At 43.7% G+C, this 24668-nt stretch overlaps 1 protein-coding gene across 3 annotated transcripts in view; it reads right to left on the minus strand.

The window, feature by feature from the left end:
* Nucleotides 1-314: 314 nt before the first annotated feature.
* Nucleotides 315-24668, minus strand: part of LOC119181200 (uncharacterized) — an 84305-nt gene continuing 59951 nt past the window's right edge. For all 3 annotated transcript variants that reach the window (XM_075883940.1, XM_075883939.1, XM_075883938.1), the window contains one exon: nt 315-601. In XM_075883940.1, coding sequence (XP_075740055.1) covers nt 499-601 — 103 coding nt within the window. In that variant the 3' untranslated portion in view covers nt 315-498. The remainder of the gene's footprint in view (nt 602-24668) is intronic.

Here is a 24668-nt window from a genome sequence, read left to right on the forward strand (position 1 = left end):
TTAGCGCTAGACTGCCTCACTGTAAATAGGTCACCAACACAACAAAAACCTGTGCCCTCGCAAGCACGAGCGCCAGCATATGCCACGAAAAGCACACGAGAAGCGAGATGCTTTGTGGCGCTCAAGCACGAGGTCACGCCACACATGAGATACGCAATATCAACCAGAACTTGCACAAATGTGCTTTTCAGGTATTTAATGCACCTTGCAATGGTGGAGATATTCATTGGCAACTCTATTAAAAAAAGAAGCACCTAGCTATCGTGCCAGAAAAAAATGCTGCCAACACAGGCTAAAGACACTTGACACCACTCTTCCCCCAAGATTGTTGTTTTATTTGGCACACAAAAGAAAAAATGTACAAAACTTGCATTCCTTTTAAGAAATACGCCGGAGAATTCAACAGGTGTTTCACTGCAAACCCTTAAGAAAAAAAAAGGGGGCACTTTGGTAGGTGCAAGGCTGCTGCAGACTCGACCAGGCTTGATGTTTTTGAAATCACTGCCGCTGAGTCATACTTGGTGAATTGGCAGAAGTCAAGGTGACAGCAATGGTGTCGCGCATATCTCTGATTTGCTGCTGAGCCACAGTCAGGTGGTCCCTGTAAGAAAAAAGTCGCCACAAAAAGAGCTGCGCACAATTGTTTCTAAAATGCTACTTGCATTTGAAAAAGACCCTGATACACAGTCACCTAATCATTCCGATGATCCAGCTACTGCTTAAAGAGACACTAAAGTCAAGTAATAATTCACATCAGAGTGAAATCTTAATGCATAACGACATCTAAAATGACATTATTAACAGCAGTGCCCTACTTACCGAGAAATTAGGCAAACGCACGATAACAAATGCGCCACAGTACGCATTTTGAAAAATTATACTCGTGATGTCAGACAAACCGCCTACAATTCATCACGTCGGCTGGCACGTCGGCTGGCCGCCTGTAACAGCCATGACCAACCCTTTGGTTTTCTGTATGCAGTTGCTTCTGGCACGGGCAACATTCACGGCCGATGCATCAAACACGATAGTGGATTCCATCGGCGCTGCGCCGATCTATCTCGGCGACTGCGCAGAAGAGGCATCGCTTGTTCTCAACTCTTGGATGCCACCACCGTCATCGACTGACACCTATATAGGCAGCCCAACATCACGGCTTTCCTTCAGTGGGCACGTCGGCTGGCCGCCTGTAACAGCCATGACCAACCCTTTGGTTTTCTTTACGCAGGTTAGTAGCAAGTATTCCTGTGTCAAAACTAGTGATCCTTGCTTTATCCAGCTGAAGTGCCCCACCACCTTATGCATGTGTTACCTGTAGTACTGTCTCTATTGAAACTTTGTGGTGATATCGAATCGAACCCAGGTCCGACTACCGAACAAATGTCGAAAGAACTTGAAGGCCAAAAGACTTCATACTATAGAGTTGAAATTTAAAAAGGTAGAAGCATCAGTGACGGAACTGAGTACCAAAGTTGCCAATCTCGAAAAAACAGTGCAAGGACTAGAAAAAAGCCTGGCGAATTTAGAAGACAGAAGCAGAAGAAGCAATCTCCTGGTTCTTAGCATTCCTGAAAAAACCGGGTGGAACACCAGAATCGCTGGAATAAGCAATAGCTGAAGACTTGTTCAAAACTAAGCTTGGTGTAGAGGTAAAATCTAAAAGCAACCCGAAAAACCTACACCTGTGATCTTATACTTCTTAGATGAGAGGGAAAAAAGGCACGTGCGGAAGAACTGTTCTAAACTGAAAGGAATGGGCATTTCTGTGTCTGAGGACTTCTCGGCAGCCACAAGGCAAATCCGAAAGAACCTATGGAATAGTGCCTCTGATAGCAGGAAAGCGTAAGTAAAGGTGAAACTGTCATATGATAAAATTCGAATTGATAATGAAACGTATGAATGGGACAGTATTCACATGAAGAGGGTTCCTATTAGTCGACGCAGTAGCAGGCTGTGAGATAAGAAGCGACATAAAAGCAAGGAAACTAAGCAGTTTTGTTGTCTTAACATAAATGCCTGTAGTTTGATTAATAAGGTCGTTGAATTAGAAAGTGTAATAATAGCCCACAAACCGCATATGTTAATAATTACAGAATCGTGGCTACACCGAGACATAGGTGATGATGAAATAACGTCACCAGGCTACAAAATGTACCGTAATGACAGAGATTCCCTTGGTGGCAGTGTTGTAATCATGTTTCGAGAATCGCTATATGTGACACGATTACCCAATATTAAGGGAATTGAATGTGTTGTCGTTAAAATGTTATTTGATGAACTACATATTGTCGTTGGGGGATTTCATTGTCCGCCCAATTGTGGTGATGAGTTTGTGGAACAATAAAATGAGTTTTTGTGTCAGTATAAAACGAATAGTTGCAACGTCTTAATCGATGGTGACTAATTTTCTCATGATAAATTGGTCGGATGAATTTCCACATGCCATCTCTGCTGTATCTGTATCTTTTCTTGATGCTTTGCTGTTTCATGACTTGACGCAGCTTGTGAAAACGCCCACTCGCATTCAAAACGAATCTAGCACAATTTTAGACCTCTTTCTTGTTAGTAGAGGTATATATAACCGCAGTCCGGTAATAGAAATTTACGGCGGCATTTCGGACCATAAAATTGTGTCATTAAGCTTTTAACTGTACTATGCTAAAATGCTCGATAAAAAGACCGTTTTTGTACCCGTATTCTCACGTGCTAGTGATGTGGACTTAAAGGTCGCTCTTGATCATTCTTATTTAGATTTCGTAACGCTTTCCTAAGAAAGTGAATGATCTGTTGACTGATTGTTGTGCTTTTTCAAAGAACTAGTAATTAAATGTATCCAAAACTTTGTTCCTCACAAACACAAGGTATTAAACCGGTCTAGCCCCTGGATTACGAAAGAAATTGTACGCCTAGGGCACAAGCTAAAGAAGGCAAGAAAGCGACAAATAGAACGAGCATCATTGTCTAGACTAGATAATATATCAGAGATGCGTCACACACTGAAAGCCAAATTGAAAAGTGCAAAGGAAAAATATTAAAGCGAGGCTTTGACAAACTTTCTCTTGACGACACCAAATAGGTTTTGGCAATATCTTTGACCGAAAAAAAGTCCAGTATCAAGCTTATCTATTAAGGGTGATGTTATAACCGACAAGAGGGAAATAGCAGACGCGATGAATGATTACTTCTGTTGGGTGTACACGCGTGATAATGATGTTACCCCTGATTTCATCAGTGATGACATGTGTATCACTACAGGGGGTGTCTTATCGCTTCTGCTTAATCTTGATCTAAACAAGTCACCAGGCATTGACTCTGTACCTAACACCTTTCTGATAAGGTATGCTGAATGGAATTCCAAATACCTATGCCTGATCTTTAAATTATCTCTCCTGCGCACTGAACTTCCGAGTGATTGAAAGCACGCTAAGATCACTCCAGTACCAAAAACTGATGACCATTCGCTTGTGTCCTCGTTTAGGCCCATCTCCTTGCTATTATCTAGGGTCGAAATTCTAGAGCATATAGTATTCAAACATTTGTCTATGTTTGTCGAAAGAAATAACCTAATCACACCCCCTTCAGCACGGCTTTCGCAAAGGGTATTCTAGGGCAACCCAGCTTATTGAGACGTTTCATGACCTAGCAGCAGCGATCGATATGAATGGTGAAGTAGATGTTATATTATTGGATTTTGAGAAAGCTTTCAATCGTGTGAGTCACAAGAAATTATTATTAAGCTCAACCCAATTCTTAAGAATGAGAAATTGCATGGATAACTGCCTATCTTTCAATGAGGAGCCAATTTGTTGCCATTGATGGTGTCACCTCAAGTTCTGCCCCCGTAACATCGGGTGTGCCTCAAGGGTCAATTTTGGGGCCGTTGTTTTTTCTGTTATTTATTGATGATATTGTTCTAAACTTGCCCGTAAAAATAAAGCTCTTTTGTGGATGATTGTATACTATATCAGGGAATTTATAGTTACAGTGATCAAGAATCATTAAATAATGCACTAGCAATGCTACAAACGTTGTGTTAAAATTGGCAGATGACAATTAATTATAAAAAAACAGTAGCAATGCGAGCTACGCTTAAGAAACAGCCGCTTCTGTTCACCTATCACGTTAATGGCCATGCGTTATCCGAAGTCACTAAACACAAATATTTAGGAGTCATACTCACATAAGACCAAAAATGGAATGAACATATAGAATATATTCAAAGAAAGGCAATGAAAAAGCTTGCCTATTTGCAAAGGAGGCTTGTGAATGCCACACCACACATCAAACTTCTCGCATACAAAACTTTCATTAGACCAGTATTAGAATATGCAGCTGCAGTGTGGGATCCCCTCACTGAGTCCAATATTAAAAAATTAGAAATGGTCCAAAGATTTGTTTTTATTTTCTGTCCGATTTGTTTTTATTTGTTATAGTTGGCGTTCTTCCCCTTCACTTCTACTAATTAAAGCGGATCTTGAAACACTACAGGAGAGAAGAACAATGGAGAAGCTGAAGCGTTTTTACCTCATTTTCCACAACAAAATTGGTATCAACAAAACAGTGCACATTAGACAAATAAGTGAATATGCTATGCACTCACATCATTCAAAGAAAGTCAGATTACGTAAACCACACAGGCACATTCAGGTATTAATTTTTTCCAATAACTGCCCGTGCGTGGAATTGCCTATCACCCGATGCTGTACAGTGTCCAACAGTTGACTTATTTCTACATGCTCTCAATAACCACTAACAGTTTTTTTTTGTACAGTCATGCAGCCCAGAGTTACGCAATGCTTCCATTTTTTTAGTACATTTCAGTCAGCAAAGATATGCCATTGTTGTAATGTTTTTCTTTAGTTTTTTTGTAAATTAATACAAAAGTGTTGAATTGTAACCACTGTCAGTATGCTGTGTGATGTCAATTATGTTATTTTTTGTAGTAAACAGTTCTGTATGCCCATTCCTGCTTAAGACCTGGTAAACAGGTCAGCAGTATGTAATAAATAAATAATAAATAAAATAAATAAATCACTAGTAATATATCTAGCTGCCCTAAATAAAGAGCCTTGTGTGCATAAAAAGCTGTATTTAAATGCTGCTCGTTCATTTTCGTTTCATTCGTGGAAAAAAGAACCGCCAAACATTACTATAGAAAATGGCACAAGAGGTTCAAAAATTCGATTTTCACCTGGTTAAACTAGACTAGTCGTGCCATCTAGCAGGACCCAGCTGAACCAAGCATGCGTCAATTTCGTAGGTGATAGGTAAAAATTGTTCAATGGCCATTGTTGCTGCCGTGGCTCCCGCTACTTTCCCTCTGCTGCTACTATAGTGTTGGCGACCGCGAATTAAGGCTGGGCAACGTCGTGCATGGCAACAGTGACTTGAGATGTGCCATTGAGGCAGGTAATTTGAAGAGTGCTAACCTGATGCGGACCACTAAACCGCAATTTTATTTCAAAATAATTTCTTCCTTGACACATACATATCTAACAATACAAGGTTTCAGGAGCACTATATTTTAACAACCATCGTCAACTTAGGAGTTGCCTTTAAAGAAGTCCCTTTAAGACTGATGCTGTGTTTAGGTTCAACATTTGTAATAAACGTGGTATGTGACAGCATCGGCACCCATAAGAAAACACTCTTTAGTGTCGCGCCAAAATGAGACAGTCCTTGCACCATCTGATTGCAGGCACAGATGAACCAGTTTTCTGTATGATCAAGCTTCAAAGCTGCAATAATAATATCTGGGGTTTAACGCCCCAAAACCACAATATGATTATGAGAGACGCCGTAGTTGAAGGCTCCGAAAATTTCGACGATCTGGTGTTCTTTAACATGCACCGACTTCACAGAGCACACGGGCCTCTATCATTTCACTTCCATTGAAATACGACCGCTGCGGCTGTGATCGAATTCGTGACTCTTGGGCCAGCAGCCAAGCATCGTTATTACTACACCACCACGGCGGATTGCTTCAAAGCTGCATCGTTGCTGTTGGCGCATGTCTGCGCTTCTCATACTATTACTATGTTTTATTACATTGCTATGCTTAATACATAAAAATCAGATATGTTTGTGGTAGCTCATGCGCGTTATCGAATCTTAGCAACAGATTGATGGAGCGGGTTTGTAGCTTTTTTCCGATTACGGAGTAGGTAGCCTTTGGTCAGATACTCTGCAGAGATTGCTTCAATATTCATATTTCCGAAGCATTTATGTGCTATAATGGCTCAAACAGCCTGTGTTATCCCTTACTGTACTTACGTTTACAACCCAAGAAGAGCACACTCTCCTAGAAACTGCTCCCCATTCGGAAAAAAAAAAAAACTATATCCACATGCATATGTAACAGATGCTTGTGTGCGGCACTTTGCATATGCTACTGAACAAAATAATGCTGTTCTAGCAAATGAGTTACATTCGATCATCTGTGAACTGGTTATGCATTAAGATAGTTTCACAAGCGTTCAATCGGTGAAATAAAACTACCTCGATGCAATGGGTTGATATTGTAAGGTGCCAGTAGGCCCCAAAAGCAGAAAGTGTGAACGCCAGTATGCGAGCCATGGCATACATATATCACGCGATCATTGCTCAAAAATCTTAAAGATGTGATTGCACGATTGAAGTACTCTGCCGCGTCCAACATTGCTCGTGATTAAGATAAACATAAGTTCAATTCAGGTAACTAAATCAAGGTATTGCAGGCGCACTTCAATTCTTCTTTGTTGTTTGTTTGCTGGCATTCTTGTAACATTATAGCATACGTTGCTGGGCTTGCGAGCGGTGATGATGCAAGTGTGCCAGCTGAACCGCTTTATTTATTCGAACGATTCTAGTAAAATTCCCTGGTCACATTTCCCGACAATGTTTGTAGAGCAGCAGACACAACCCGCCGATAAGACAACATGTATTTTGCAGCTATTTTACTTATAACGTTACTGTGCATACAAATAATAATGCATATTTTACAATACAATAATCATGTTTATTGCTTATTGAAGACACTACAACAATTTTATGGCAACACCTGCTTCAAAGAATGGGAATACTGAGCGACTGTATAGCAACAAAGTGCAGCTGGTCTTCTACAGTTGACTTCACGATATTTATAGGATGTGGACAAGAAAATGGCTGTCTGGTTTTGTCCCATGTAACCATACGGATACTTCCGATGCACACACCTCTGGAGTAGGTGGTGTGTAAAAGAGTTCGCTTGGGACACCATCACTGGGGCTATCACAGTTCAGTGCGCAACATCTCGTCAGGGCCGACAAGATGTTGCGCACTGAAGGGCTGACGGCATGTGTTTTGACATATTCTGTGCATATGAAGTGCATTTTGAAATGCACCAGGGGTTCGAAACTACCCTCTACTATCTTTACGAGGATCATGGCGTCGGTGGCTGCCATTGGTGTGCCCGTCACTTAGAACTGCGTAGTATTTTCAGTTGCAGCCACTGTGTTGTCAAGGCTTCACTTAGAAAGTCATTGACTCTGGCAAGTATTATATTTCGCACTGTGTGGTGAGAAACATGGGTGCGGAGTATTATTGAAAGAAAATAAGTTCGAAATGACTGGCACATCGTTTGCTGAGGTGTGAAGGAATGCACGTACAGCTTTGTGAACACTATCCAAATATTGTGCCTGCCGACTTGCCGAGCGTGCAAATACATGCACGAGCCATGGTTAGGATTCAGGAAAAACGAAACAAAGAAAGGCGAGTTCACGTACCGCACAGAATCATTTACTTTTGTAAGGGGGGAGGGTGTATCTATCTTCATGGCATATTCTCACCGACTTTGCGTGCGTGACCGGCACTGATAAAATTGTAGGTACTTTTTTCTTTACCCGCGGGTAGTACAGAAACACCTGTTGCTCAGTAGACCCGAACGCTGCGCACGAATGAAGTGCTTGCCGCTTGTGCATGTGGCAAGGAGTACATGAACACAGTCGCTCACTCTTAGCTAGGCCATGCGAATGGCTGCGCTCTTTGGAGGCTTGGTGCATCCAAGGAATCTCACACGTACGAAAGCAAAAGTGGCCCAGGTATAAAGCAAGCTGACGCTCCTGCTTCGTGTCCATGTATTTTAGCTTCAATAGACGGCTACAAAAGCAGCAGTGGTGCTCTTAAGAGCGCAACCATCAACCAGCTAACGGTGAGACGTGACATGACTGTTCAAACCCTATTATCGCTTTGCACAACAAAAATGCTGCTTTCATGCACCTCTAAACAAAAGCCACTTGATTGTATTTACGTGCTGAAGCGTGATCAATAAGGCACGTGACAAAATTTCAAGCATACTTGGAAGCTGATTACATCACCATAGATTTATTATTTTCAAATTAAACATTTATTTCCGTCATATATAGTTTTACAGGTAAAGGGCAACAACAAAAAATTGGCCGATAGGCTTAGTTAACAGCAAAAGCCACAAAACGTCGAAATAACAAAAAAGCTGAGCAGCAGAAACAGAGGCAGAGAGCAGAGATGTGGCACTAAACACTGACCTTTATTTCGAAAAAAAAAACCTTTCTCTAAAGTCCGTACAACGCATGCACAGCTAACAAACCAATAGACCAAGCAAGCTAATCTAAGCAAATCACTTCTATACTAGAAACAAACATTCTTTCCCGGTGAGATAAACTGAAGCTGCACTAACACATTTGTCTGGACCCAGTTTCCAGATATGGAATGCCTCAATATTTTTTTGTTCACGCTGCATTTTAGCCTTACCCAAAATTGTCACCTTATCAAAGAAAGGCGTACACGACTTGCAGTGCAACGGCAAGTTACCACCAGTGCCTGAGGGTAAAAGATTTTCATGCTCCTTCAGCCGAACATTAACACATGAACCAGATTGTCCAACGTAAAACCTGTCATAACTTAACAGAGTGCCATACACCACACACGTGTAACAGGCGCAGTATTTGCTCACATGTTTTATGTCGCACACACTGCTTATTGTACCAAGGTGCACAAACCTCTTGCGAAGACCGGCGAGTTTGCTGGGTGCAAACAGAACTGTGAGAAACGAAGAGGAGACCAGGACCCGATTATCTGGCTTCATCCAAGATGAACGGAACAACTGAGCTTGTGCCCGCCATCCCTCCTTTCTCGTTTATTTGCAACACACTCCCGCGGCTGCCAAACTCGCGGCAATGTTCTGGTTTACAGAAACAGAAGTTCAGGTGGACATGTGCGAACAAGATGCGAACAAGTGAAGGGGGGGGGGGGGGTGCTACACGGAGACGGTGCAGTGCTTTGCGGTGGCTCGTTTTATGAAGGGAGCCATGCATTCAAGCTATTGTGTTTAGATGACTTCGCAATGACGTTGTTTGATATCTTTAATGTTTCGTCTCGAGACCCGGTGCGCTTGCTTCTCTTCTTAGCGCTGCAGGTCGCACCGACACGATGCCGCAACTCACACTGATGGCTTTTGCGCTTCTTACGTCGCTTCTCATAGTATGACTTTCGTCTGATCTTGTACATTTGGAAAGTTTCCTGATAACCTTCGTTATCCTTGAGCTGTTGTTGGCATTTCATGTCAAGCTTCTGCAGGCGCTGCACTAATATGATCCGCTTGATCACTTCGAGTGTCAGCTGGTCTTGATAGTGTGCCTGGCTCGCAGGTGCTTCCGAGCTGAATGAAGACTTCAAAATCCGCACCGATTCTTCTTCCTCACTTGACGAGGACGATGATGGCGCTGATGGATCTTCCTTCCTTTGGGCGGCGACCTCGCCAAGAATGGCAATTTCTGCAACTTTCGAGGATAGCAGAGGTTCGCCCACGTGTGCTGTTGCTTGTGGTACGGTGTTGGTGTCCATTATGGCATCTCAGACCACGGTGTGCAATGAGCTTACGCTTATGAGTGCGAGATTCTCAGGCATGGTGGCATATTCGGTGGCATCATTTCATGAATCTTCCCACAACTTGTCCATCACAGTGTGTCCCGCTTCGCCAGAGTCCTTGTTTGTGCCGAATCCCTGCATGATGCGCATGGCGTAGTTCTGGATATGTGGCGTGCGGCACTCATACATTAAACACAGGTCTCTGGCAAACACAGGTCTCTGGCATGTTTCAGTGGGCACGAGAGCAGTGGTCTCTGCACAGCTCTAAGCCGCTATTTCTTCACCATGCAGGCCTTCTTTGCGAACATCCTGCCGTGGTTATCAATTTGCTCTGCTGGCTTGGCGCATGTAGGTGCGCCGCTACCGACAACGAACCTCGTCAGCGTAGCCGATCAACACATGCCGAGCTCTGACGCCCCTTGGGTGCTCTTTGAGTATCCACCAGCCCCATCGACGACAGCAGCAATCGCCACCGACAGTTTTAAGAAGCAACACCTGGACACCGCCTTCAGTGGGCACGAGAGCAGTGGTCTCTGCACAGCTCTAAGCCGCTATTTCTTCACCATGCAGGCCTTCTTTGCGAACATCCTGCCGTGGTTATCAATTTGCTCTGCTGGCTTGGCGCATGTAGGTGCGCCGCTACCGACAACGAACCTCGTCAGCGTAGCCGATCAACACATGCCGAGCTCTGACGCCCCTTGGGTGCTCTTTGAGTATCCACCAGCCCCATCGACGACAGCAGCAATCGCCACCGACAGTTTTAAGAAGCAACACCTGGACACCGCCTTCAGTGGGCACGAGAGCAGTGGTCTCTGCACAGCTCTAAGCCGCTATTTCTTCACCATGCAGGCCTTCTTTGCGAACATCCTGCCGTGGTTATCAATTTGCTCTGCTGGCTTGGCGCATGTAGGTGCGCCGCTACCGACAACGAACCTCGTCAGCGTAGCCGATCAACACATGCCGAGCTCTGACGCCCCTTGGGTGCTCTTTGAGTATCCACCAGCCCCATCGACGACAGCAGCAATCGCCACCGACAGTTTTAAGAAGCAACACCTGGACACCGCCTTCAGTGGGCACGAGAGCAGTGGTCTCTGCACAGCTCTAAGCCGCTATTTCTTCACCATGCAGGTGTGTACTCCTTTACTACACGCTAAAAAATCTGACAACCGCTGTCTACTGCTGTTCCCGTGCCCACGGGTGTTGTGCGAGACTCTGTGTGAATGTTTTTCAATGGCTCACACCTTGCTTTGTTCCGGCGACATTGAGACTAACCCTGGACCCAATACCCGTGCCACAACACAACAAGAATTTCATGAGTTACCCGAAAACCCTGCCGAACAAATGAATGTCTTATTCCATATGTTGAAAGACGTGCACTCGCGTTCGTTACAGAGCTCACAGTGTCAGTCTGAGCTTGCTATTGATGTAAAAGCAATTAAAGCCGGACAAAAAAACATTCACGTTGAAATTACTGGTATCCGGAAGCGGCTTGACGAATTGGAAGAAAAATCGATCAAACTGGATACTATGACTGAAGAATTAGCAAGTGTGCAAAAAGCCGTAGAAGAACTAACCGACGAGAATAACCACGTGCAATCTAGACTAACCGAGCTAGAGGACAGGTCCAGAAGGGACAATTTAATCTTTCATGGTGTTCCAGACTCTAGAGAAACGTGGCAAGAAACCGAGGCGAAATTGACGAATTCTATTTCTGCTATTCTTGACAGTTTTTCCAGCGAGTCATTTCAAAGGGTGCACCGTTTGGGTAACCCTTCACCCACTAAGTGCCGCCCCATCGTCGCCAAGTTCACTGACTTCAAAACGAAAGAGAAAGTGCTGTCACTGCGCAATCAACTAAAAGATAAGAATATTTCAGTAAGCGAAGATTTCTCTGTGGCAACGAGGCAGGCACGAAAAAAACTTATTGACTTTGGGAAAGCTCAGGCCGGTTCTTCACCACTTAAGCTGCGTTACAACAAGTTACTACTAAATAACAAATGTTACATGTATTTTCCCGAGTGCGACAAAGTTCTAGAGGTGAAAAAACGTACCAATTATGTCAATAATGCGAGAGCTTCTTCTTCTGTGAACACGACTACATAGGGTTGCGCGAGGGGAGGTGACCACAAATCAAATCTTCAGGTATCTGTCATTTTTTCTAACGTTAGAAGTGTACTAAATAAATATAATTCTTTATCATCAGCTATTGATACATGTAGCGCAAAAATAGTTGCATTGACTGAAACTTGGCTCCATGCGCATGTCCGCGATCAAGAAATCTTTGATGACGCAACCAATTTTCACATGTACCGTTGTGATCGGACAGTGCGCAGGGGAGGCGGCGTTCTTCTGGCAGTCTCAAAAGACACTCCTTCTTCCTGTATTCATATTAACACTGAACTAGAGCTAGTCTGGGCTATAGTAACCATTGGACACCATAAGATAATATTAGGTGTATGCTATCGTTCTCCCTCTTCACCTTCAACATTTGTCGATGAACTTCACGACGCAATTAATATAGTTTGCACACGATTTCCATCACATCCCCTGTTTCTCCTCGGAGATTTTAACTTTCCTAGTATAATGTGGAACGCATACGCACCCTACTCTTTACCGTCTTCGCCGCAACCAAATGAATTCATTAACCTATGTTCAACGTTTTCCCTGACGCAAGTAGTGGCCTTACCGACTAGGGCAACTACTAACAGTGCTAGCATTCTTGATCTGATACTAACAAACCGACCAGACTTTGTTACCGCTATAACCTACGCACCAGGTATCAGTGACCATTCTTTACTTTCATTTTCATTTAATGCACCCTGTCCTAATAGAGATAAAAAAAAGAAAAAGATACGGGACTATAAAAAAGCCAACTTTGACAAGATAAACAGTGAACTAGCAACTTTTCTAGACATATTTCTAAGCAGTTTTGATACCCGTTCAGTGCAGTGTAACTGGGATATGTTTGCAGATGAAGTTGAACAACTAACCAATAAGTATATCCCTTGCCGTACTATCACAACTAACGCACGTGCGCCATGGTACAACGCGTACATCAAACGCTTATCTAACCGAAAGAAACGTTTTTATCGTGCAGCAAGATGTTTACCCACTAACCACCCACGCTGGGCTGCCTACAAATCTGCATCATCCATCTACATATCTGCACTAAAATCCGCTAAAGACAACTTCCTCACTCAAGTCCTGCCGTCTATGTTACAAACAAATGCAAAAAAATTCTGGCGAGTTATTAACCCCCTATCTGACAATCATATTTCCTTGATCGATTCATCCGGTAACGAAATTAGTGAAGCCCTTTGCGCTTCTGTTCTCAACGATTCTTTTATCCAAAACTTCTCCGTAGATAGCCATAATGATTTACCTAGCGCAACCTTGCACAATTATTCACCCATGTCATCCGTGATTATCGAAACTCTTGGAGTTGTACGTCTCATTGAATCACTTAAGAACGATTCATCTCCTGGTTATGATGGTATTAACACAAAATTTTTAAAAAATACTAGCGCTTATAGTTCCATTATAGTTACTAAAATTTTTCAACAGTCACTAGATACTTCTACTATTCCTAGTCAATGGAAAATCGGAAAAGTCGTTCCACTCCATAAATCTGGTAATAAACACTCTTCGAATAATTATCGTCCCATTTCTTTAACCAGTATTTGTTGTAAAATGCTCGAGCATATAATATTTACAAACATAGTCAATTTTTTAGAATCAAATTCATTTTTCACGTCAGCACAACATGGCTTCCGTAAAACATATTCATGTGAAACACAGCTAATATCATTTACTCATCACTTACATCAGATCCTTGATAAATCATCCCATGCTGACTGTATTTTTTTAGATTTTTCAAAAGCTTTTGACAAGGTTTGCCATAGACTTCTACTTTACAAACTACACCAACTAAACCTTGACGGTAACCTACTAATGTGGATTGAATGCTTTCTCACTAACAGATCACAATTCGTTACTGCCAACTGTCATAATTCTCCATTTCGCGAAGTTCATTCTGGCGTTCCGCAAGGGTCCGTCTTAGGTCCCTTGTTGTTTCTCATTTATATTAATGACCTGTCATCAGTTGTATCATCAAAAATTCATCTATTTGCTGACGACTGTGTTATTTTTCGAGAAATTACTACCGATAATGACATTAATATATTGCAGTCTGACCTTAACGCTATATCTAACTGGTGTGATAAATGGCTAATGGACCTAAACATTAAAAAGTGTAAAATCATGCGTGTATCAAGAAGTTGCACTACTTCACCTATTTACTATCTTAATAACATTCCTTTGGATTCTGTTAACTCTTATAAGTATCTTGGAGTTCACATAACAACTAACCTCAACTGGACAACTCATATTGAATACATCATTATCAATGCTAACCGCATGCTTGGCTATTTACGACGTAACTTTTTTAACGCTCCACATGGTTTAAAACTGCTACTTTATAAAACACTAATACGCTCTAAACTAGAATATGCTACAACCGTGTGGGACCCTACCTATAATAACCTGGTAACTTCCCTTGAACTTGTTCAGAATAACTCCGTTCGTTTTATATTGTCCAATTATAACAGAACCGCTAGCATTTCAACCATGAAAACTTCACTTGCACTTCCTTCCTTAGCATCTCGCAGAAAAGTCTCCCGTCTAACTCTATTTCACAAGATCTACCATCATCCCATCTTGCATGCCCAACTACTACTTCGCCCACAGCACATTTCCCACCGCATTGACCACCATCACAAAGTAGGCATCCCTTCATGCAACACAAAAACTTTTTTCAATTCTTTTTTGCCTCGCACATCAAAGGAGTGGAACAGACTTCCCGGTGACATTGTTGCTATTACTGATAACAATTTGTTCCGTGATGCTTTAGCTAACATTGTGTAATAAGTTCTTTTTTTTGTGTTTTGTTGCAACAGCTAACATTGTATATTTAGGCTTGTTGTTGTATTACCTAACATGTATTATTATACAGCATATTAACAAACATTGTGCTCTTCCAAATTTATTTGTACGATTTAACCGTATTCACTGCTTTTTTTGTTAAATTCAATATTTTATTGTAAATAACCCACCCCCCTCTGTAATGCCATTTGGCCCTGAGGGTAAAATAAATAAATAAATAAATAAATAAGGCGCTATCTCTTTGTGGTATTTGGCAGCGTTGTAGGTGGCCATGGGGTCCATGTACTTGGTTGAGTGAAGCTCGTAGCAGCACTGCTGCTCGCCGTACTGATCATCGACTTGCTTAGACTGGGTAGAGACGCTACCGCCAGGATCGGGCTTGAGCAGCATGTAGGGCGAGTAGTAGGGTTCCGCGCGTTGTACCTGAAGCTCTCAGTGAGCAAACAATAAAGATTATATCATTGCTACTACAACTCGCAGTAGCTGTCTGACTTCGGTAGTTCTCAACCAATTTCACACCAACTGCAGTGTAAATTGCCAGCGACTAAATCAGGGTGTCTACCAATTTGATATTTCTAAATTCCCTGACTTTTCCAGGTTTTCCATGATGACTAAAAGCGAAATCCGTGACTGCCACATCTGCTTGAAAAACTCTGTGCACTGGAAACAAACCCTCTAGTGGTAAAAATAAAATCACTCACTCTATTAAAAATAGTAAAATATTTACCAGACGCACTCAGCATGTTCTGAGCTTGTGCAGTAAATGCAAAAAGCCGCATAAACAAAACTATCTTAGCAAGTTTGGTTGGTTTCATAGATAATTAATGACAAAAAAGTTTTGGGTAATCTGAATATTTTTTTGCTTACATCAATTAACTGAAAATACAATAGGCAAAATCTATGAACGGCAAAAGTGGCCAAGGCAGTCTAGCAAATATGAAACAAATGTCAAAGCTAGCCAAGCGAATCCAGTGATTGCACATGTCCGCGCATGCCGAGCAGCAATGGACGTTTCGTTATGGTGGCTAGAAGGGGAGGTGTCAGCATGCATCGTCTCGGTCGTGCCTTGAAAGGAGGCATGCTTGTATTTCATTCCGCCGCAGGGCGGTGCGCACTTTGGTTTTGCACTTTGGTCAGTCCAGAGCACCCACCAGCCGCACTAGCTGATGGGTGCTTCTTAGTCATTTGCTCGTGTTCTCCCAACGTCTGCGGTGTGCCTATTTGAACTTGTTCGGGACAATACGCACCAATGTGACCATGCCACAGTGATGTGTAAACTGCAAAGACACTGCTTTGCACATGAATGCAACGTGGGGTATGTTTCAGCCTGCAAACAAGGGAAGAAAGCGTCTCTCTTCGCTGCTCTCGTCGTTGATGAACAGCGCAAGACCTGGAAGCGTGCGATTCCTCGCGCTGACAAGCCACTGCAAAAGAACTGCGTTGTTTGCGAGGCTCATTTCGACAAAATATTCATCGTCCATAGCTACAATAGCCATGTGGAACACTACTATGGCACTGGCTTTACCAAGGCTAGTTCTGCATTTGTCGCTATAATAATAGACCTCATCGATGCCGCAACATTAGGATACTCAAAGTGAGGTTTAAGACCAGAAAGTAAAGAAGTAGCAAGCATCAAATGCTTTTTAAAGTTCTTAGCAACTTGTGAAAAAGCTGTAGCTGAGCAGGGTGAGTTCCTGTGCGAATTTACTGCCGAAGAACTCCGTGCTTCTCTTACCAGCACATTTTCTATCCTGCACTATGTCACAAAAACCTTGGGCTACGAGTACTTGATGACATCTCGCCTCCGCCAAGATGCACTTGAAAATCTTTTCGGTATCTTGAGGCAAATGTCTGGCTCCAATGACCACCCTACGTTGACATAATTTTTTGTCTCAGTTTTTACACCTTGTCACGGTCACCCTCCAGTGTAAACATACCATCTGGAGTTCTGAGCAGCCTTCTATGTGCGGGTGCCCACAATAATTCAATGAAACTGCAGAATAAGCTGGATGAGCTCCTAGATGTGGGTCGTCTCAATGAGGTTCAAGAGATGACTGTTGCTTGTGAAGCCCTCCCTGAGCACACTGATCTCTGACGCAAAGGCAACTCGCACAACACTAATTACGTCAGTGGTTATGTGGCCCAGAAGATGTTGAAAAAGACGAAGTGCAACGAATGTAGCAGGCTGTTGCTTTACTCGGAGGATTCCAGCTTGCTTCAGGCAGAATGATGCCTCACTTTTTAAGTTACAAACACACTCCGCACGCCGCTCACCACTTGCGAGAGGCCGCTTTTCTCTCTTTCTCCCGCCGAGCGTCGTGAAATTTCGGCCGCCGACCGAATCGCTCGCTGGGCTATTTTTCCTGCTGCCGCCGGCTCCTGCACAAGCAAACCACCAATGAGCACCTGTTTTTCCTCTCTTCCTCCTCACATTGGCGGCGCCTCCTCACTCATCCCTTTTCCTCTCTCCGTCTGTCAAGACAAGCCGCGAGCGGGCACCGAGCAGGCGGGCGCGCGTTTCGACAAGTCCATTCCTGTCTCACTTTTCTTGCGGCTCCGCCAATGCAGAGAGCATGCGGCTGGCTGCCGAGCGAAGGCACCGACGGGCGGGATCGTGCTACAGTGTATTAGAAGAGGGCAGTGGGCTTACTCCACAGCTACTCTGACGCTTTTGGCATCACATAAGAGAGATGGCGCCACAGGCATCTTCAATGGAAGCTTCACCTGCAGAAGCTGCTCGCCGATGGCTGCTCGTAAAAGTTGGAACATGCATTTATTCCATATTTGTAATAAACTTGCATGCTTTGACTGCCCTCTGATTATATTAAGGGCTTCTGGTGCTCTTGCTTTACAGTGTTTTCCTTTTCTTTTGCAATACAGCTTCCTAAAAATTAGTCCGATGGCAGCCGGCGCAGTCTGTGCATTCTCCTTTCTAGTGCGACGCAGCTAACGTTTTTTGTGTGTGTGTGTGGGTTTCGGAGGGTGTGTGCTCGAGTTAGTAGAGTATTCCTGATAAGCACTATATTTGTTCAAACCACATCGTGTTTCCTCGAATATAACACCTCGTCGAAAAGGATGATGTATCCCACAAATTATATGGTTTGATACAGTGACCAAATGTACGGTTCATGCTGTGTAGACCGAACCTAAATAGAATTCGCAACAAGATTGTGCCCGCCCTTTCACGACATAATTAGAAAACAGTGCACGTTCACTTCCCAGAAAAGCTTTGACATGCAACTGTGCTGTCTGCGTTTGCGCCTTTTTATAAAGTGAAACTGTAGTGCTTAAATAATTTTTGTTCTGCTTCAGTTGTAGATCATTACACAACAGTTTTCTGGGAGTTATTAATAATCATAATTATGTAGATACACATATGTTAGACATATGTAGAGCGACATAGTGAAAAACTAAATAAAGATACACACGAAGCTTCTGCTCCTGACATGAAGCTCTTATTTGCAAGAACTGAAGTACACCATCTAGCCACTGATTTACACACCTTATTCACTTCATGTGTGACAGCTCATCTTCAGCTGCTTGGCCCTCTGCTGCTTCCCTGCCTAATTGTCAGTGTTCAGTCCTTTCAAATTGAATGAAGACGTGTGACAACGTAAAAAGTAATTACTTTTGCTTTAAGGGCAGCTGCGTGCACACTGCAACCAACTTCAATCGAGAGTCTGCGCTGAACAATTGCCAGTATGTCCATGATGCTGTCAAAGTGTACCTTACTCTGGCAAAAACATTCTGTGAAAATATCCTCGAGCTTTTTCACGAAGCTGTACAGCTGACTTGAGGGATGAAGGAGGCCTCCTCAGTCACAAAAGTTGGTCAGCCGAACAAGTTGAAAACAGCCCCGGCGTGGATAATGGGTGAGGTATGTGCACTTTTTTTTCATCGATAATATTCACAGACGCGGTTGCAAGTGGAGTTCGCAAGCTGCGTTGGTGTCTTCCAGAAGCTTGTCCGCTCTGTGCTGGTTCCTCTCGCATTCTTTCGGCCCGTTTTTATCCTTCAGGATGTCAAACAATGACAGGTCCTGCTTACTCTTCACGAACACGTTGCCTGTTAAGACACTCGAGCGCCTAACAGTGGTTTTGCCGTTGTCGCAGCATGGTTACACTATGCACTGTAAAGCATACTGTCATCTTGTATGGTGCGTAACGCTCAAAGCTGACGGCAAAAACTCGGCGCAACAATGTCCACAGCCACACAACGTGGCTCAAACTCAAACTCTGTTGCTCTGCAGGACTTGACCGGCCCACAACCGGCTCAGCTACAACGTCCCTCCCAAAATTCTTCCATTGATGGCGATGCCAGCGCCGCTGGTCCTGCGACCAGAGAACCACAAACGTGCGACATTTCTGGAGCCACCCCTCTGCATACCCTCCGCCGGAGAGTGAGCCCACTACCCCCTTCTAATTCACTGTAACCGTGCCGCGGCATGCTTCCCGCCAGTGTGTCTGTACACTTAGATAGACAGAGGGAGCTCCTATACCCGTCCAAGTTTTTAACAGACCTGATTAAAGCTATGGAAGATGCACTTGCATGTTTTAGCTTCAAGAAAATGAAAGGGAATAGCATAACGGACCTTATCTCTTGCCTGTCTGTGAATAGGTTAAATATTGTCGGCTGTGAACAACACAAACTGGAAGTGACAAGTCGGATCATCAGCGTTTTTAGACTGACCAGAATGTATCTTCTTGTTGCTGAAGCAAATGTGTCCAACCAAAAACAAAATTAAAAAGACAAAGTTCTTGAAGTTGAGACGTACACCACTTGACTGTCATATCGTTAACACGCTCAGCAAACAAGGTGTTATTTTATGCAACTGTGCATTACTCACACTGTGTTGTATTTCGTGCTTTTAGTATTATCTTGTTGCGGCGGCTGCATTTCCGATGGAGGCGGAAATGTTGTAGGCCCGTGTACTCAGATTTGGGTGCACGTTAAAGAACCCCAGGTGGTCAAAATTTCTGGAGCCCTCCACTACGGCGTCTCTCATAATCATATAGTGGTTTTGGGACGTTAAACCCCACATATCAATCAATCAATCAGTATTATCTTGTTCACATTGTTACAAATCTCCCATTAACAAATTTGATGTCACTGTCTGGCTGTGTTTCACATACCCCAGTTACTCGAATCTAACGCGCACATTTTTTCCGGTTAAGCGAGTTCATAAATCGCATGCGCGTTACAATCGAGTACGAAAAAAATTAATACGGTCATTCTATTGCCATCGGCATTTCTAAAATGGCCGCCCCCTACGTGCGTCGGCATGGCGCATCGGCCATTTCTGCCTATGTGTTTCCCATGTGCAGCACTTCGTATGTGTGCTGAGGAGTTTGTCATCTTGTAGTGCGTCAGCATCGACGGTATGGAAAGGCCGACCCTAAAAACTCGACGAATGCACCACGATGCCGCTTTTCAAAGAAAAGTCAGCGCGTGTGCCGAAACGGACGGAAATTGGGCCGCATCGCGGTCCTTCAGAATTCCCGAAACGTGCGTGCGGGACTGGCGGAAACAAAAGCAGAAGATTGTCAACAGCAAAGATTCACGCAAAGGCTTCATTGGACCACAGCAGGGTCGGTTCCTGCAAACTGAAGAGCTGCTCGGCGAGTATGTGATTAAGCAGTGAGCGGCACAGCGGCCCGTGACGACATAACTGCTCCAAGTGCAGGCTATGCAGTTAGGCTTAGAAAAAGGGCTAATGTGCAGCCAGTTGAAAACGAGCAGGTGCAGGCTAACTAACTTCATGAAGAGGAAAGGCTTTTCCCTCCGAAGGCGAACAGGCATATGCGAAAAGTTTCCGAAGGAGTTCGATGAAAAGCTTCACAGTTTTCAGAGGTTCGTCCTAAACTTGCGGCACAACAATGGCTACATGCTTGGGAAAATCGGGAATGCCGATTAGACGCCTCTTAACTTCGACATGCCTGGCACCACAACCGTCGAGAAGAAGGGGGCGAAGCAAGTTCGCGTGCCGACATCGGGCCACGGTAAAACTATAGTGATGGCAATGCTCCGTTGCACGTCAGATAGGCACAAGCTTTTCCCTTAACTCATATTTCAACGGAAGACGCTCTCGAAAGGAGTCGTTTTCCCGAGTGGTGTGATCGTGCGGGCCAACGAGAAAAATGGGTGTGCGTTGCAATCGATGTCTTACTTTCTTTTTTCGTCGTGGAAACGGGGTGCGCGTTACAATCGAGGGCGTGGTAGAATAAAGTAAATACGGTATGCAGAAATCAATTTTTTCATGAACTTGTTTGTGGCTGCACCTATGTTTGCAAAGAAAATCTGAATGTCTTTGTATATGTATGCCTACTGTGGCATTGTATATCTACTGTTTTTTTGGTTAGCTTATTCACTTGCTATAGCTGAGTTTTCTATGCTGATACCTCTACAGTCGAACTTCGCTACGACTAACGCTGCTTTCAACGAAATTTCTGCTACAATGAAAAATTCACGATTCCCAGTTAGCAGTCCATAGGAGTCAATGCATAAATACTGCCGCCACAACGAACGCTTTTTCTTCGATTGTCCCGCTTCAACGAAATTCTACGATGCAATTCCAGGCTCAGACGCTTATTTTTATGCACCAAACCCAATCTAACATTTCGATGCATTTTCAGAGCCTGAAAATGGGTCAATCAAGTTTAAAACACTCGTTGGCACCACCAGAAACCGCCGCTTTCCAACAAGCATGGGCGCCGCCATTGCTCAATAGCGATGGCAATGCGACTGCCCTGCTTTTGCCACTGGCTTGCTTTGAGCCGCAGATGATCCAAAGCTGAAGCTCAGTCGCTCAGTTCATGGTTTTCGTCACGCAGCTGCAGGGTGCAACTGCAAAACGATGACTTTTTCGATTCCAATGCTTATCATTATGTTCGCGCTTGGCCAGTGTGGCTACTAATCAGAGCGGCTGTTCGTCCGCATTATCAACAACATCAGCTAACCGCGAGTGATGGATGATAAGGATGGCATAGAATAATGCAAAAGTCGCCGCTCCACGATACCCTGCCTCCATCTCGGCCTGGTCGGATACTTTTGACGGCGGACGGCTGCTGGTGTTAACATGTTAATGCAACTGTTTGGTTTGTTCACGAAGGTAGTTTTAGGCATTGTTTCAGCATATTTTTCACCACAGCGTCACTATGCATGGGCAACAATCATGACGCGACATTGCTGGGAAAGAATAGGACCAGCGGACATTTTTTTGAATTTTGAGAACAAACGTTCCTTTGTTTTGCTAGCTCATATAAGCTATATATAGGTATATTTTTTTCTAATTTCACTACAACGAAATTTTCGCAACAACAAAATTTTTTCTGTTTTCCATCAGTTTCATTGTAGTGGGGTTCGACTGTACCTGCATTGGGATGTCATGGAGAACATCGCGGAATCAAAGTAAAAACGGCACGGACGTTGTTTTCATGTCAAACTAACAGCAAGTCATTTATTTCCTTCTTCCAAGCTTCGAGCTACGGGCGGGTGACAAATGTAGCTGATATACAGTTAAACCTGGATATAATGAAATTGACAAATTCCTGAAAAAAATTCGTTATAAAAAGGATTTCGTTTATATGCAGGTTTCGTAGAACTGTTAAAAAATAAAGCACAAATTTACCAAAAGGGGAACTGAAGGCAGATATAACCCAATACACTCATTTTACAGTAGAAAACTGCGTTGTTATTGTGGTGGGGATTAAATGGCCAGCCTCGGCGGGTTTTTGCCGTCGCCACCATGTTCTGCAACAAGTCCAAATTGATAACATGCCCCCGCGCATCGCAACTTTCATGAGCAGCTAAGAATGTGCGACCGCTGCGGAAGCAGAAATGAAAAGAGTCTGCCATTTTTACCACTTGGAAAGTGCACAAGGTAACATCTCCCGCCTGATAGAGCTGCCATCGAATGCTCAAACAGAAAGTAAACCACCCGCCTTAAACGAGCATGAAACTATGTAGAGAGGGGTGGGGGGGGGGGGAGAATCGCTGAAGTAGAAATAATGCTTGGGTTTAAGAGCGGTCGCGACCTCTGGCGCACTTGCTATCTTGGCGAGTATTCGAGTATCAGTGCGGTTTCAACGTTTCAATGCGAAGGGACTGTATGAAAAGAGCATTTCTTCCTGGAGCGGCCGTATTTGCTCACACCAGCGTTTTGTAGAAGTTCCGCGATAACGGATGCAAAAGAGTTGGCTGCCAGCCTTACTTCTTATAGCATTACAATTTTTAAAGACGATAGTCTTTCTTGGGGACCTTCAACGCAATAATTTTGGTCTGTCTGTCTGTCTGTCCATCTGTCTGTATGTCTGTCTGCCTGTACATTTGTCTGTTCGTACATCATTAACAGTACCCTTAATGACACTAATGTGACCACACGATACTCCAAGCGGCCGACCCTATCCGCAGCGTCGAGCCATATTGCTCAAGGTTCAGCGTTCACCCTACCAGCAGTGGCTGATGACAGATGATGGCAAACAGCTTGGATTCCCATCGGCTTCCTTTATCATTGGTCAATGCCCGGACAGCGGGACAGAAAAGGGCATAACCTACAAGCAAAATATGGGCGAGATGGTACCGAAAGCCTCAAATCGTTTTTTTTAAGTGTGCGTTTTTTTTAGTTGCTTGCCCTTCTCAATAATTAGAACGACACAAAAGTTTGGGAAAATACCTGTGATATTTAACATGGAGGCCAAGGGCTTTCCTAACACATTCCGTGGTTGCTGGCCAATGTTCACAGAATTAGCCTGTTCATCAAGCTTACTTACTTTTGTGTATTACTATATACTATTTGATAGAAATTTGTGGCATGCGAGCACGTACAAGAGGCAAAAAAGTAAAGCGGTAAAAACAGATGTGTCCGTTTCTTTGGTCACTTTGTCGTGAAGTCGGACAAACAGCTACCATAGCCACGGACTCTCATTTGTTCCGGTCATTAATTCAGTTCGCACTGGGTTCTCTACGGAATACCTCTTTTTTTTTTTTTTTTTTCATCCAAAGGACTGAAGTGTACCAGCAAGTTCACAGTGTGGCGTTTAAACTGCACACTTTTTATCGTGTGCGCATCGTTTGGCCCATGCAGACAGCGCTTAAGAAAACTAGTTTACCAAAAAAACCAGACAGGCAATTTTCAGAAGCCCACAAACAGGAACGGCTGTAAAGCACTTACGTAACAGTACAAAAGTCATCAAAAATATTGCAAATAATTTAGCTTTTAAGCAAGTACACACGCATGCACCGTTTATGCTCGCTTCCACATTCCACTGCGTGTTACGTGTATGACTGCGCGCCATCTTCACCTCGTTCGCACATTGGATGGATGTCACGGGTGTCACAGCTGTGCAGCGACGAGCTGTTTATTCAAGTTGAAATAGGAGGTGAGTAAATATCAGCAGTACTTGAATTTGCCTTTGTTCTCCCAGTGCCATATGTGAATTGGCGGTCAGGTTTACGGGGCGAAAAAGCGCATTTATTAAGAAGTGGGCACTGCGTAGTCTTAGCTGTAGTCCTAGCTCATCTCGCAGAGATTGCACATGGTGTAGTTACAGTCACTTGTTACAAGTAAAAACCGGACATACTCGAAATGTTATTCGGTACAGTGTTCGAGCACCGATTCAATTCAGCGTATTTTTTAAATTAGTGATGCACTGTTTTCAGAGAAAACTTGAAATTAACTAAAACGACCCGGTACAAAGGACGGGCGCCCAGCCGCCGGTTGTGTATGTTAATTGATGCGTGGTGCGCGGCCATTTCTTGTTCCCTTCTGGCGGGACTGCCTGTCGCTGACGATGAGTGCATCTCGCTAATGCACCAAGCGATTTAGGGTTGGTGCCAGTGCTTTATTAATTCGAAATTGCAAATTTGTG

This window comes from Rhipicephalus microplus, unplaced genomic scaffold, assembly GCF_043290135.1.
Source record: "Rhipicephalus microplus isolate Deutch F79 unplaced genomic scaffold, USDA_Rmic scaffold_22, whole genome shotgun sequence".
NCBI lineage: Eukaryota > Metazoa > Arthropoda > Arachnida > Ixodida > Ixodidae > Rhipicephalus > Rhipicephalus microplus.